The 15,445-nt window shown below is 36.1% G+C and overlaps 1 protein-coding gene across 1 annotated transcript; it reads left to right on the forward strand.

The window, feature by feature from the left end:
* Positions 1-886: 886 nt before the first annotated feature.
* On the forward strand, positions 887-12,105 carry LOC141432489 (3'-5' ssDNA/RNA exonuclease TatD). Its single transcript, XM_074094074.1, has 7 exons — positions 887-1,079; positions 1,150-1,330; positions 1,761-1,859; positions 2,102-2,265; positions 7,858-8,056; positions 9,682-9,829; positions 10,854-12,105. Exons 2-7 carry the CDS (start codon positions 1,189-1,191, stop codon positions 11,014-11,016), a joined length of 915 nt encoding a protein of 304 aa, XP_073950175.1. The 5' UTR covers positions 887-1,079; positions 1,150-1,188; the 3' UTR covers positions 11,017-12,105.
* Positions 12,106-15,445: the final 3,340 nt, after the last annotated feature.

Consider the following 15,445-nt stretch of genomic DNA (forward strand, 5'->3'; position numbering starts at 1 on the left):
AAATGCGCAAGTTGCATTTACATCGCGAGGCCGGAAAGCAAACAAGTTTATGGTGGTCACTTCACTTGGTCAGCCGAGTGGCGCATTGTAATACAACTTGCACGATTTTCTTGCAGATCTAAGCTGAACTTATATTTTTTTTATTTCCTTTTCTTCATTTCTTTGGTGTAATTAAATTTTGTTAGTTTGTACCTATTGGTTTTGGAACTTAATCTTTTTGTGTACGGAGGGCAGCGTTGCTACTGTTGTAAAGCAGTTTCAACTTTTGCGGGTGACATCGATTTACATATTTTGTGTTGTGCCTACCAATTTGTTACTGTTCCCAATAAAGAGTGGATTCTATCTATTCACTTTTTTTTTACTGTCACTGGCTGTCACTCTCATTGTCAGTATGTGTAGTTCAGAGACTAACTCAGTAGAATGAAACAACATGAAGTCGCCGTAAAAAAAACGGACTACTGTTCAGTTCAGACTACTTTTTTATAAAGTCAACTAATGGTTTATTTATTTAATTATCAACATATTCTCACCGCAACAAAAAACATTACACTTAATAACTTATAAGTGGAAACAAAAATTTTGAGTTTAAGATCTAGTTTTTGAACGAAATAATTAGCGTTTTATTTCACCACCATTCTAGTCTCTTTACCTACTATTACCATAGAATCAGTCAGACGTGGATAATTTCAGTTTTTCGCATTAGTTTTACTCTCATAATGTTTTTTTTCTTCACTTAAATTCGTGAACTAAATTCCTTTCACTTAGTCAATTGCGAATCATTTTAGATAATATAAGGTTACTGTTACTACTGAGGGCTGAGGGTTACTAAACTAAAGTAACTAAACTGAACGTAATTTGTCAACGTAATTTGTCCAATCAATGCGAAGTAATTGTGAAATAAAACCAATCCCAAGTAGCGAAACTTATTTCCTTTTACTTTAAAAAATATTGCAGGACAAAGAAAATAGAGAACAAACTTCAGCTCAAAACATGGTGGCAGCGCAGTGAAAAGGGGTGAACGTTTTGACTAGTCATTAGAATTCAAGAGGCTTATTAAGCAGGAGTGTTTGATACAATTGGTGAGTACACTTCTATGCATACTACAATGCTTGCAGAATGTAAAAATGCTAATAATACGTTTAATAACAGATAAACACCGAACCAATAAGCTTCACAAAAAATTCGAAGATGACGTCTGAAAATACCAAGAACGTCCAAGACCTGAAGGGATGTTATGAAAATCTTATTGTTATTGATGTTGGCGCGAATTTGACTAACAAAAAATACGGCCGTGATCTGGACTCGGTAGTGCAAAGGGCAAAAGATGCAGGTGAGTGTTACGAGGTGTAGTGCCCCAAATTCCTTTTGGTACGTAATTAGTCAACACAGCTGTTTAACGAGTAGCTGCATGTTATGAATGTTCACGATTTAGACTGCACCACACTAATTTATGCATGCGTACGAAATAATTGCGGCAGTAAAATACTTGTTGCTTTTATTGGCCTTATTTTGGAGTTATGTATTAGAAATAAATTACAGAGGAAATCACCTTTTTACTTTTTGAGCATGATTTATGATCTTGGTTGGAAATTATTAATTACACAAGCTGTAATTTTTTTTCTTTTTCTTTTAACCTATCATATGCTTAGGCATGCAAAATGTAAGGCTGTTCATTTTCCATTTCTATTTTTGTAATTTGAATTTATTTACAAACAAGACTAGAATCTAAATAATGCTAGTAACTTGTTTTTTTTTCTTAGGTGTCCAAAAAATTATGGTCACGGGCACATCAGTGAAAAATAGTAAAGAAGCCCTAAGATTGACTCGCCTCTACCCCGGAACTATATACTCCACAGCTGGTTTGTTTCTAATATTTTTTTTTTTCCATTAAATACCTATTTGAAAAACTTTCCACTGGATGCATTCTGCGTTTTGTCATGCAGTCACTGCATCTAGTGTGACAAGTCCTTTTAAGAAATTTACATATGATGTATTTTATGATAGAAAAAGAATGGATGTTCAAAATTAGCAATTGGAATTTTTTTGTGTAGTCTTATTTGCTCATATTACTAAAATTCCGAACTATTTTTTTCACATCTAGGTGTTCACCCTCATGATGCAAAGTCCATGGTAGAAGAAGAAATGTGGACAGAGCTCCACGAAACAGCCAGAGCTCCGGAATGTGTAGCTATCGGTGAATGCGGACTAAACTACAGCAAGGATTTCTCTGAACCAAGTGTGCAACGAGAAGTTTTTAAACGGCAGGTACGTAAATTCTAGTTAAATTTCCCTAGTGAGACAAAGAATTAATTATTATAAAAATATACTTTTTATAAAAAATAATTCATCATATTTAATAGCATGTGCTGTAAAATGTAAGTTGCAAATAAGTCTAGGGTATGAAAGAAAATATTATTTTTAGGGCAGCCTTAAACATAGTGGGGGTGATTTTTTTTTCTCAACTAACCCTTTAATGTGGGGTATCGTTGGATAGGTCTTTTAAAACCATTGGGGGTTGGCAGGATGATTTTTTGATTCAGTGATCTGTTTGCGTAATGTTCAACTTTAAAATGCGAATTTTTACTAAAATCAAGTGTCTGCCCCTCTAAAACCTAAAGAAATGGTTTGAAAATTTTGAAAAAATTTGTGATGGTATTAAGTATATGTAATTTACATGGAAAACTATTCACTATTTATTTCTTAGTAGAGCTGTAAAAACTAAACTAACCTTAGTTTTAAGTTTTGTTTGTAAATTAACAATAATGGACCTTGTAGTGGTACGAAAAAAAAATCTTTATTATTATTATTACAATGGTTAAGTTTGCTTGAGAATTATTAGTAGTTTAAGAGTAAATATTTAGGAGCCTAAGGTATAAAATATACCTAAACTTGGAAGATTCCGTACAAAATGAAAATTCTTAGAAAAATATTACTTGTTTTTTTCGTAATGGCTACGAAACCCTATATTGGGTGTGTGGATTTTTTGTCATAATGCAATCTTGATTCTATTATTTTTATATTTATTATCAATGTCAACCTAGTTAAAGTTTTTTGCCCTATGTTTGTCAGACAATGATAATCCAAATAAAAATAACTATCATATTCATGTTATCAGATAGAAGTGATAAGATCATCTACCTACATTGTCTTTCCTTAGATAATGTTTATCATGCATTGCACAATCAAATTTATTGGTATGAAATAAAATTGGCAGACTGCCTCTGATCACTTATCATATCTTTCGCTAAATTGTTGAGTTTAAATAAACACCTTGCATGCCCCAATGTGCATTAGAATGTAATAAGTTCAAGGTAATCGCGGGCCTATGACAATATAAAAAATTAAAATTTCTTTTAGTTTTCTTTGTTTCTTTATTGTTTTACACCACATCAATTTGACTATTCCCTAAACAATGAAATTAATTTTTTTTAATAATTTATATAAATCTCAGGAGGTTAAGAATATGTGTTCATCTACAAGCTGAGAAGTTAAATTTGGTAGACATTAATTGACAATTATATAAGTGCACTAAGGCCGCTTGTAGACGTCCGTTGTTTTCACCGGACAAGTTTTATTGCCGGTGGACACTTGTCCAGCGACGAAGCCAATACAACACCGCAAAAAGGAAGTAAAATTTAAGAATAGGGTTATAGCTGGCATCATGTTTTTCTTGACTACTGTTAACTTCGACAGACAGCTCAGTGTATTTATAGGAAGTACTTAATTAAATTTTGTAAAGTAAAAAAAAAAACTAGTAATGATGTAGCTTCACAAGCATTGTTAAAGGTAAAATTTAAAAACTCACAAACTTGACGAGTGACATTAACGTGACACGTAAGAGAGATATCAAAAGACTTCGTTTTCAACCCACGACGCAAAGAGGGGTGTTATAAAGTTTGACTGCTATGAGTGTGTCTGTCTGTGGCACTATAGCTCTTAAACGGGTGGACCGATTTGAATGCAGTTTTTTTATTTGAAATCAGGTTTACTAACGATGGGTCGTAGACATGTTTCATCAAAATCGGTTCAGCCGTTTTTGAGATATCGAACTTTGAAGTGACAAAGTCGGGGGCGGGGGGTTATCCAACTGTTTGTTGGTTAGGTTATTCAGTCTTCTTTTGCACTCACTAAGGACAAACTCAAAAACCTCATAATTATGAACCCTTACATTATTTTACTGTGGTTAATTATCCTTTTTCTTCTGGGTTAATTTTTAAACTTTGTTGACAATAAGATTGAGACAAATATAAAACTCATCTGAGTGCCCTATGCCCTTAATGAGGGATAACATCAACTATTACATTATGAGTCATGACCTTCATTGTGCTAAAAGTCGTGTTTATCATCTTCAGTGCAATTCGCAATCAATCCGCTCTTAAGGTTATATTCATTTACAGGAAGCGTAGGTGCATTCTTATGCACTGACAGTGCTCTGTATTTACCACTTGATACAAGATTAGCTGGATGACTAATGCGAGATCATTTTCAACAACAACAGAGCAACCGTTTTCACGAAGGTCAATATCGTCAATACTTTGAAAGAATCCCGTATCTCTAATCGTCAACAAAATTGACCCTATAATAATGTTCATGCCGTGGTGGCCGAGTGGTTTGACCTATGGCCTCTCAAGCAGAGGATCGTGGGTTCAAACCCGGCTCGCACCTCTGAGTTTTTCGAAATTCATGTGCGGAATTACATTTTAAATTTACCACGAGCTTTACGGTGAAGGAAAACATCGTGAGGAAACCTGCACAACAAACCTGCGAAGCAATTCAACGGTGTGTGTGAAGTTCCCAATCCGCACTGGGCCCGCGTGGGGACTACTGCCCAAGCCCTCTCATTCCGAGAGGAGGCTTGTGCCCTGCAGTGGGACGTATATAGGCTGGGATGATGATGAATAATGTTCATAAAGTTTGTCCAGAGAAGTTTTCGATGTTGTGGTACGAGCTTTTTAAAAGTAGTGACTATATCTTTTGAAAACTCCCAGAGCCTCAGAGTATGTTCAAATTCAAATTCAAAATTCAAATGATTTATTCAGTAAATAGGCCGCAATGGGCACTTTTACACGTCATTTTTTTAAACTACCAGCGCTTTCGGAAAGACCATCATTGCCAAGAAGAATGCGCCGCAAGAAACTTGGCAGAAAGTCATTTTTTCATAAAAATATAATTACAAATAAAATACTTAAAAACTATATTATACAATTAAAGAAAAAAAAATACAAAAAATAATAATAAAAGAAATACAGGGATGTATGGGGTCCCTTAGTTACAATACTAAACACTAACTATATCTAAACTATGAGAGTAGGTACTAGTTCAGAGTAAAATAAATTCTTCCTTTCAGGGTGACACATAACTGAATCAACTAAAACAACTTTAGCCTATAAAAATATCATCAATATTGTTTTCATTTGTCATTATCTAGTCACCTTGAACTTTAATTATAAATACGTCATTTGTTGATGAATGTTTAGTGTAATGTTGTGAATGTGTCATCATTCATAACGGTATGTGATGAGATAGTGTTAGCTCTCCTAAATTACCACTTCTTAAATTGATGGCATATTCAAATGACCACTTGAAATGACTATTTTGTATATAAATTGGCCTTTAGTACGTCTACTACAAAAATGTGAAAGCATGATTTTTTTTCTTGTCTGAATCTAAAATATAAATAAGTAATATAAAATATGTGGAAAATATGTATAAAATATTAACACGTTCGGCGCCCCAGTGACACAACGTCTGTGACTTTTTAGTTCTTATTCCTATAGCAATACCAGTGACACGTATGTCACTGCTGTGTGATACGTGCTATGCCTAGTGTAAGAGCTTAGTGGATCGCATTCAGCTTTGGCACCGTTCCGCTAAACCCGTACGCTATGCCAGCCTTTAGGAGGTATGAACTAAAAAATAGAACTAAAAGTCACAGACGTTATGTCATTATGTCACTGGCAGCGGAATGTATTATGTAATGTCTGTGACACGTATACGTGTCACTGGCATAGAAGTGACTGCTGTGGGATATGCTTAGGCGTAGCTTAGTGGATCGTTGCCGGGGCCGAATGTGTTAAGCTCTAGATAATATTCATTGAATCAGGCGTTACTTTCAGGAGGCTTGCTTTAGCTAAAAGTGCTAATTTTTCTTACAGTTAAATCAAATTTTAATATTTAATATTTGTACGTGTATTGCCACAGCCAGACACGCGCTTGGCCGATTTTAATATTAGGATTAAAGCGACGTCGAGCACGACTAAATCGAGGCGAGGTCAAAAGTTGTTTGTCGTTTCAAAGATGAATAGCTGGTCTGGAATTTTAAATTGGTTCTTTTCAAGCTCCTTTAGTGATCTTTATGTTGAATGCTGGTTTGCGTAATCTTGATATTAAACGATTTGGCATGCATCGTATTTCATAAATGTAATAATGCGTTTTTTTAGCCTCGATGAAAAAAGAGGAGTGCAATGAGTTTAATGCCAATTTTTGTCTGTCTGTGATATTGTATGGTAGGTAGCTACTTCGACTTTATACAATGATCCCTACTTATTTTTATACAATGCGTTATTTTGAATTACCACTAATATATTCAATAGGTCAAATTAAATTAATTCCTACAAGACACTTTCTTAGGGTTCCTTTTTAGGAGCTTTTTCTGAGTACCGTAAATAAAGTTTTCTTCTACACACAATAGCAGGTTAAAAAATATTAATGACATTCATTTATTCATTGTAAAGTAATATACATAGTTATAAAAGGTGTTTCAGTTATTATCAGTCAGTCTATGACGCCACTTAAGGGCACACAATAATAATAATTAGGTACAAAAAATGACAGTAGGTACTTATTAAATTAGATTAGATTATTACAATGCAAAGAATTTATTATGTATAATGTGCTAGATTTTAACTCATGCATTAACTTAATATCACTCAATTTTATACAAATAATATTAAAAAAAAGTATTACAATGTCAAATCGTAGTAGTTAAAATGTCAAATTAAATTAAATCAAATCAAATTCAAATAAATTAAATAAAACAAAATCAAATCAAATTAAACTAAATTTCGCATAAAGCGATAATTTAAGAGGTGCTATGTAAAATAAAATTACATTTTATCATTAAAAAAATCATTAAGACCATAATAACATTTATTCGTCAAGTTTGTGATGTTTACAATTTGATCTTTTAACAATGACTATTAAGTTATGTATATTATGCATGGAAAAAAAAGTTTTTTCGATTTAGCCTAAAAGTTGATTAAAGCCTAAAGGCAACATGTGAAAATTTGATGGGTCTACATAGGACATCCGCCAACATGTTTGAAACACGGACGAAAGGTGCCGCACTGCGTTTGAAACCTTTAGGCTGTGTTTCCACTAGAGAAGGTGGCAGGACATTGTGCAAGGTCCGCCCGGATTGCTACCACCATCTTGCACGCAAATCCTGCCGTGAAGCAGCAGTGCTTGCACTGTTGTGTTTCGGCCTGGAGAGTAAGACAGCCGGTGAAATTACTGGCACGTGAGGTATCCCATCTTAGGCCTCTATGTTGGCAACGCGTCTGCAATACCCAGGGGTAGGCAGGTGTTGCAGATGTTTATGGGCGGTGGTGATCTCTTACCGCCAGGAGACCCACTTGCTCGTGTGCCATCCTGTCGAATAAAAAAAAAGATGTGCGCAGAATGTATTTTTCATGAATCATTAGAAACGCTTCAGTCACCTCTTCTCGCTCAGTTCAGCTGTTTCCACTAGAGCTGTGCTATACAAGGATAGGTAAAGAAGCGGTTCTATTGATTCATTAAAAACACATTCTCGCACATCTCTAGCGGAAACGCAGACTCAAGAGGATTTTTTTTCAGGTTGAAATAGCATGTGACCTAGGTAAACCCCTGTTCGTACATGAGAAGGAGGCGCAAGATGACCTGATAAAGATCCTCGAGGAGTTCGGCGGCCGGCTGCCGCCCGTCGTCGTCCACTCTTTCGCGGGCTCCGTGGAACAAGGGCTTAAGTACATCGAGAAAGGGTTCTATATGGGCATCACCGGATACATCTGCAAAGGTTTGTTTATCGAAAATACAAACTGAGACATGGATGCACAGAAAAACCAGAAAAAGAGACCAGCGCTGGGAATCGAACTCAGGTCCTCAGCAATCCGTGATGCGTGCTATAACCCCTACACCACCGCTGGACAGGAATCTAGACACGAATTTTTCCTATGCATACATATCTCAGGTTGCTTATTTCTACTACGCTACTTATGCAGCAGCACTTGCGCCATCTATGTTCCGCACTCATCGAGAGACGTCACATTCATTACGGAACTAACCGCTCATCCAGACAAGAGATGTCGCTACTAAACAATCAAATTATGATTGGTTTTAAGGAGTATTTTTTATTTCAACTCCAAATGTTTGTAAAAGTTACATTTACATATATCATTAGGTCTATAGTTATGTCTATCGCCGCTAACTAATTCTCAACTCGATTTTTAACCACTTTCAATGGTTCGATAGACTAGGATGTGCCTGCAAGTTGCCACTTCAAGTAAGCTATTTCGGTGACTAGTTATTCGGTAAATCTTTCAATGATTGTTTGGTACTTTGTTTATGTGCAATTTCAGTGGTTCCCTTGTTGTACAAACGTAAATTTCATAGAATTTCGATTCGCAGGATATGTTTCGTATAATATTTGGTCCTTGTGTTTTTAATTTGCATATTATTGATTCAACGGCTAATTAGGTACTTAAATGAAATATATTTTACAGAAACACAGTTCAGTGAATTTTACAGTTTCATTTTTAGGGTTCCGTACCTCAAAAGGAAAAAACTGAATACTTTGTTACCGCCCGTCCGTCCGTCCGTCTTTCGGTCTATCAAGATCATTTATTTTATTGGCTCAGGCCTGAAATGTCTGTTTTCGTAAATTGTACAATTCTCAAAACGTCCTGCGTTTTCACAATGTTACATTCTTTAGTCAGCTTTCTCAAATGTCTGATATTTAAAATGTGTACAATCTCAGGAAGTCGTATTCATAATATTTACATTCCTATAATTTAGCATTACATAATTCTGCTTTCCCGTATGATCACTTTTTAAATAGGCTATAGTCTTGTATGTTTGTTTCCCATAATGTCTGCTTTATTTTCAAAACAATTTTCCAAGGCATTTCGTAGTTTAGTTTTTACGAAAATCAATGCTAATAAGCGAAAGTAATCAGTCTGTCTGTCTGTTACTCTTCACGGCTAACCGCTGTACCGATTAAGATGAATTTGAAGACATGATTAGAGACATTTTGGGAATGAGACTTTTCTGGAATTGCCAACGTTATAAGAAGGCGGATATTTGAGGTTGCAGACATTTTGAGAATAAGCACTTTCTGAAGCGAACATTATATAAAACTGTCAGTGTGGAGACAGCATATTATATTAGCTGATTATTTTGAAACTACATTATGCAGAAAACAGTTCAGTGAATTTTACAGTTTCATTTTTAGAGTTCCGTACCTCAAAAGGAAAAAAACTGAATACTTTGTTATCCGCCCCTCCGTCCGTCCATTTTCGGTCTATCAAGACCATTTATTTTATTCAACTGTCCTATCAAACAGTAGAATTATTTTTTATTTAATATTATTTGTTTGGTGTATTTTCCACGGTGCTATTTCTAAAAAAAACTTCCTTCCCGTAGACAAATCGGACGGCGGCATCAGGCGTCTACTGTCAGAGCGCCTTCTGCCGTTGGACAAGCTGCTGGTGGAAACAGACTCCCCGTTCATGTACCCCAACATGCGCGCCTCCAAACTGCCGCTGCACGTCAAAGACTCGCTCACAGAGAGGTCAGTCACCCCGACACTCGAATGAGAATTTATCAAAGATAGATACCCACATAATTAATTCTTTTCACCCTAAAGTTCAAAATCAGTTGCACGTGTTAACCCTTTTCCAGGCACAGTGCGTGTTTTGACCTTTTGACCACATAAATGTGTACAAATATTTGCTTTCTATACTTACAAACAATATGGTACAAAATCAATTTAGGTCGTAAAATATTCCTATTCAAATTAAACCTTAATTATTTTGTAGTAGCATTTATCTAAATTGGCGGGGCCTGGAAAAGGGTTAAAATATCAAAAGACTATTTTAGTGAAAAATTGGCAAAAAATAGAATGCCTCCGTTTAGCGTAGTTTTAACATTACGATCATCCAAGTAACAATACATTGCGGGTTTTAAATAATCCATCACAGCACAACTAGTTCGATGGCCCCGCAATATAGCTACTTACTAAACTATACTATACTAGTTGTGATTACGAAATTGTTTAGGTAAAAAATTTACCCGTCATTACCTCTTATTGTTATGATGTCATCCTTTTTTGCCAATTGTTCGAATAAGAGTTGTTACAGATGTAATGACAGAGATACGATCTGATATTAGTTTTTGTTTACATGGAAAAAGTTAAGCTAGAGCAATAAAAACTGTGGTCAAAATCTTTACTAATACTATAGTGAATTTGGCCTTTCGCACAGCAACGAAGCATCGAACCACGGGCTGTAATTAATAAGGTTTAAAAATATAACATCCAGTACGTCTGTCCGTTCTCTCTCATGCCCTATAACTGCATCTAGGTTCAAAATTTGGTGCATAAATGCATTTGCGTGAAACGTAACTAAGTTAATGACTTATGAGTTAAGGAGTATCTTTGCTAAGGCAAATAAGAAAGTAAAAAAAAGAGGTTATGAAAAAGAAAAGAAGAAAGTCAACAAAACGCTTATACGAGTACCTATGCGCTCAAAGCACTGAACGCGTTAATGTGTAGCCATTTTTGAATACAACATACTCACTTATCATTTCTTTCTTAGGTCCATGGCTTTCGTGAACCGCTACTGCACGTTCCAACGCAACGAGCCGTGCGCGCTGCCGGCGATAGTGGAACTGGTCGCTGGATTCCTCGGAGAGAAGCCCGAGGATGTGGCACTCGCTACTGCCTTCAACGCACTCAAGATCTTCGGGCTCAGCCAGTGAGGGTCACGTCGTTTATTGGGCAAGCGAGCAAAGAGGGCTGCTACCAAATTTCGGATCGTTCCGTCCCTATCACTCTCTTATTAAATATTAGGGTGAGCGGGAGAGTACGATACGAAGTTCGAATTTTGAACTTCGAAGTATAGTACAAAATCATTTTGTACCTGACTTCGTAAGGGAAATTCGTACTAAGCTTGTCTCTTTCTTGCTTAGCTCTTAAACAGATGGCAACTGCTACTACGCGATTCTCTAGTCTTAATACATTGCGTATAGCCAATTAGCCGTTGTGCGGTGAGCGTTTCGGCGGCGCAATGAAAAGGAAAATCGATTCGCGGGTGGTCGTTGCCAGGCCGTGGGATTGAGGGGGGTTGGGGTAGAGGGGTGAAGGGAAGACAATAATACTTGGTGAACTAAATGACACGGGGAGAGCATGGAACACAATATTTTGTAAATGTTGAATGTTCAAAAATGAAATCTGTTCCAGACCCCGTTATTCTTAGTTTTACCAAGATTATATAAAAATGCATAATATATATATTCATATACAAATATTTAAATGAAATCTGGCCCGAGTTAGGTCAAATTATTTAAGTGCCTTTGATAACGATAAGATTTAAGAATATTTAAGACGCGGGGTTTCGTCAGACGTCATTATAAAATAAGTAAAACGAAAGTCTCGACGAAAAGCAATACTCAGATTGTGAATGCATTTCTGCGAATTAGGCATTAGGCTGATTAGACGAAGCGAGAGGCTAACTTTACGTATTGCGTTCGAATAATCTTGCCATTGTGTTGAGAATGAAAAAGGCCATTGGATATGATCGTAGAGAAAAATGCCTCTAAAATGTGTGTTATCATGACATGAGTTTTTTTACAAAGGCGTACCTGAACGCTATCGTCCAATGCCATTTACCGCGCCGATAGAGCAGAATATGACGCGTTTTTTTTTCTATATTTAACTATTAAATGTGGCTTTTTTATGGTATCCAAGTGCACAAGCGTTTTCCTATATGGTGGCAATGGTTGGCAGCTTTAGTCAGAATGATCTCAAACGAAACAATATGTTGTGTGTGAGTGCGGCCACTGGCCTATATTCTTGTTATAGCAGATTATATTACTAACAGTTTCTGTCGTAAGAGCTGTCGCACAGTGGGCCAGTATTGTACTAAACTGACTCAAGACAAACTTCATCGCTCCATACAAAAAAGTCCGCTACTGCTGTCATTGACGCGTAAGGATTCTATTCTCTATGGCAGTTGTTACTCAAAAATGTACTCTGTGACTGCCGCTAACACCGCCGGCGGTGAGCCGGCTGTACGAGTAAGGGCTGTCATACGCGAGGGTCGCACCAGTTACAAAGTAACGGTTATGTACAGTTGTACCATTTATGTAATCTATATTAACGTAACCAGAGGCTGCGACCGGATGCTACTAAACGTGGCTACGTCTAAGGACGATTTTGCGATGGTATTGCGCTCTTATTGCGTGGACATAAAGCGTTTTTTGATCGGCTAAAGCCTATTCCGTATGGAAGCCCTAACGCGGTGGTCGCACGACTCTGAACAGATTCGATTAACAATCGTCTTCACACTATCATATGAACCCAAAAGACGTACACTGCTGGACAATGTATTATACGGGGAGACGCAGAAAGATGCGTTAGATGACTATAATGTAAATACGACATTACAAGCTCAGTGACCGCATCAGGACTGTGCAACGTAAGTACAGTACGCGGCTACAGGTTGTAGTATTGGTGGGGTGTAACTGGTTGTCGAAGGTGGCCCACTGTGCAGCAGCGACGTTGTTGGTACACGAGTTCGTCGACGCGTCACTATATTGTAAATGTAATTATTGTCGCAGACGACTCGAGTACCATTTGCCATTAGATGATAAGCGTAGTTCATATTATACCTCCGGTTGGTCCATAGAGTTGTAAAGGCTTAGATGCGAGTAATATTGTGCGGGTCACGGTGCATTGCCATTGTGAGTATTACCGGTCACTTGTAAGTAGCGTTATTGTCCGCAATAACATAGACATGACTACAAGATTAATTCAATAATTAAATTTAAATTTTCAGCACCTAAATTTTAAAAAAACTTAAGTGCTGATAATTTAAATTTAATTAAGTAAATCCTTGGAGGTTTTATATTTAAAGATCATTCGGATACAATAACTAGAAAACTTTATTGTAGAAAATGTCTACGACTACAAACACAACTACTTTAGTTAACATTTTACTAAGGTAATTTAATTTCCAGGAATTCAAATGTAATTTCAAGAAATTAATCAATTGATTAGTCTAATTAATTTTGGAGTCATGTCCACAATATTGCAAACGATGACGCTAATCCGATCCCTGCTCATAAGGCTCCGCAGTGTAACGAGACCCGCACTTTGTAAATGAAGCTTAATCTTCATACTCATATTCATACTCGCATAGGATATGAGTCTGCCAGCTCTACTGGAACTGTAGCGAGTTCTGTTGCCACTATATTACTTCCGTGCACGGTGTTTAGGTTAATTTAAAGCTCTGCGCAGGGCACTATGTTAAAACTATATTGTCATCGAATATATTGTAAATAATTTATCCTTGTTACGCTGGTAGTCACAACGAAATCAAAGACTGCAAGTATTAAATGTGGAATTTGACATGTTAATTATTGTTTTGTACTGTATTTTTTATATATTTAATCGCTATAGGAATTACTGTTATTGATTCCTTTATTTTTTGACAATCACTTTGTTATAGGGTTAAGTTGTTCGCGGGGTGGTTTTATAAATAATTTAATAAGTATTTACTAAGTGTTGGTGTTGACAAATAATTATGTGCAGTTCGTAGATTATTTATCAAATGTGAATATTGATCGCCCCGCGGCGTGAAATGTAATGTAGTGCCTTCGACAAAACGTCCTTTTGTGATACAATTATTTTCTGTAAAGTGTACAGATTATTTCTTCGAATATACAAATTAAAAAATATTTTTCTTTTATTGTAAACATCATTAATCATAACCATATATGTTTAAATAAGTTATGCCTACTTATTGTAGTTAACCCGTAGAGGCGATTTAGCGACCACTTGCATTGAGTTGGAAATTGAGCCTTATTCATTTCGTAATAAGTCACAATTTCTATGGTAACTATTAAAAATACGACTAGCTTTAAAAATATTCTGTCAGGTACGTATTCGATAGCTGCTTTGGTAGTATGCTCCAAATAAATGGGGCCTTTTACGGGTTAAATTATATCAGCCCCTACGCCAAGTTTAGATTTGCATGACAAATAAAACGCAATGCTACGGGTAAGACATCTAACTTCAGTCGAATGGGCGTAGCTGGTAAGACCAGCACAGCACGGGCCGCTTACGGGCAGTCCCTTATAGAATGGCATTAGCGGGAATAAACCCGCGCGTTATCGGCCCCAAATACTATGAACTTTTCTACTTCACACCTAAAATGCGAAAAAAACGCGCGATGAAATGTTTAGCCGTCGACTAAAAGACCTTTTGTTGGAAAAAGCGTTTTATTCGGTAAATTAATTTATAAATATGAAAAATTAATTTTATTGTTTAAATTGTTATTATTATTTCTTGTTTTTATTTTATTGTTTTTACATTGACATTTAATTGTTACTGAATTATTGCCTAATGTATTAATTTTTACATATCCTAGACATTTTGGCCATTATTCTTTTTCAATGTTAATTTTCAATGTGTTTTCACTCACTAAACCAAGTGCGGCAGCCATATTAAAAGGTGGTTGCAGCTGTCGTTCGCCGAATGCGGTAACTTCCGCTTAAGAAAAATAAGTTTAGGCCGTTTGTACAAGAGTGTTAATACATACACAAATTATGTCATATAGGTACATATATCTACCTCGCTACGCTCTATCACGCATCGTCGGTCTATTACTATATCCTAAATTAAATCAAACAAATCTGTTTCGAGTCTTATTTTTGTATATTTTATCATTGAATTATGTTCAAGGTAGGTACAGGCCGATTCACAAGAGCTGGCACGAATGCATTGAATGAATGAATGAAAGTATCTGTGTGTTACCTACTTCAAAACACTTCACACAAATATGAAAATGTCATTCATCTGTCATTTCCCTACGAAAATGTTTAAGTGGCTTTCGTTCAATCCATTCGTGGCAGCTCTTGTAAATACCTGTACAGATATTTATAAAATATATTTACATTCTTTTAGCTAGACTACAATATTTTGCATTCAAAACTGCAACACAAATTAAAAACACATACACTAGACAAAAATAAACTTAACAATTTTGTTCACATACACTAATAGCAGCATATTTCTTCTACAATGTCAGTCAAAGTCTCTAACTGGAGCCAGAAGCCTTATTGGGGGCCATCCATAAAATAAGTTACACCAATTTTGACCCTTTTAGATTTACAATTATTTTGTTTC

The sequence above is a fragment of the Choristoneura fumiferana genome, chromosome 11 (assembly GCF_025370935.1).
Source record: "Choristoneura fumiferana chromosome 11, NRCan_CFum_1, whole genome shotgun sequence".
Lineage (NCBI taxonomy): Eukaryota > Metazoa > Arthropoda > Insecta > Lepidoptera > Tortricidae > Choristoneura > Choristoneura fumiferana.

Coding starts and splice junctions, on each gene's coding strand:
- LOC141432489 (XM_074094074.1), top strand. CDS start 1,189: ATGACGTCTGAAAATACCAAGAACGTCCAAGACCTGAAGGGATGTTAT. Junction 1,331..1,760: donor GCAAAGGGCAAAAGATGCAG/GTGAGTGTTACG, acceptor TTTTTTTCTTAG/GTGTCCAAAAAATTATGGTC. Junction 9,830..10,853: donor AAAGACTCGCTCACAGAGAG/GTCAGTCACCCC, acceptor TTTCTTTCTTAG/GTCCATGGCTTTCGTGAACC.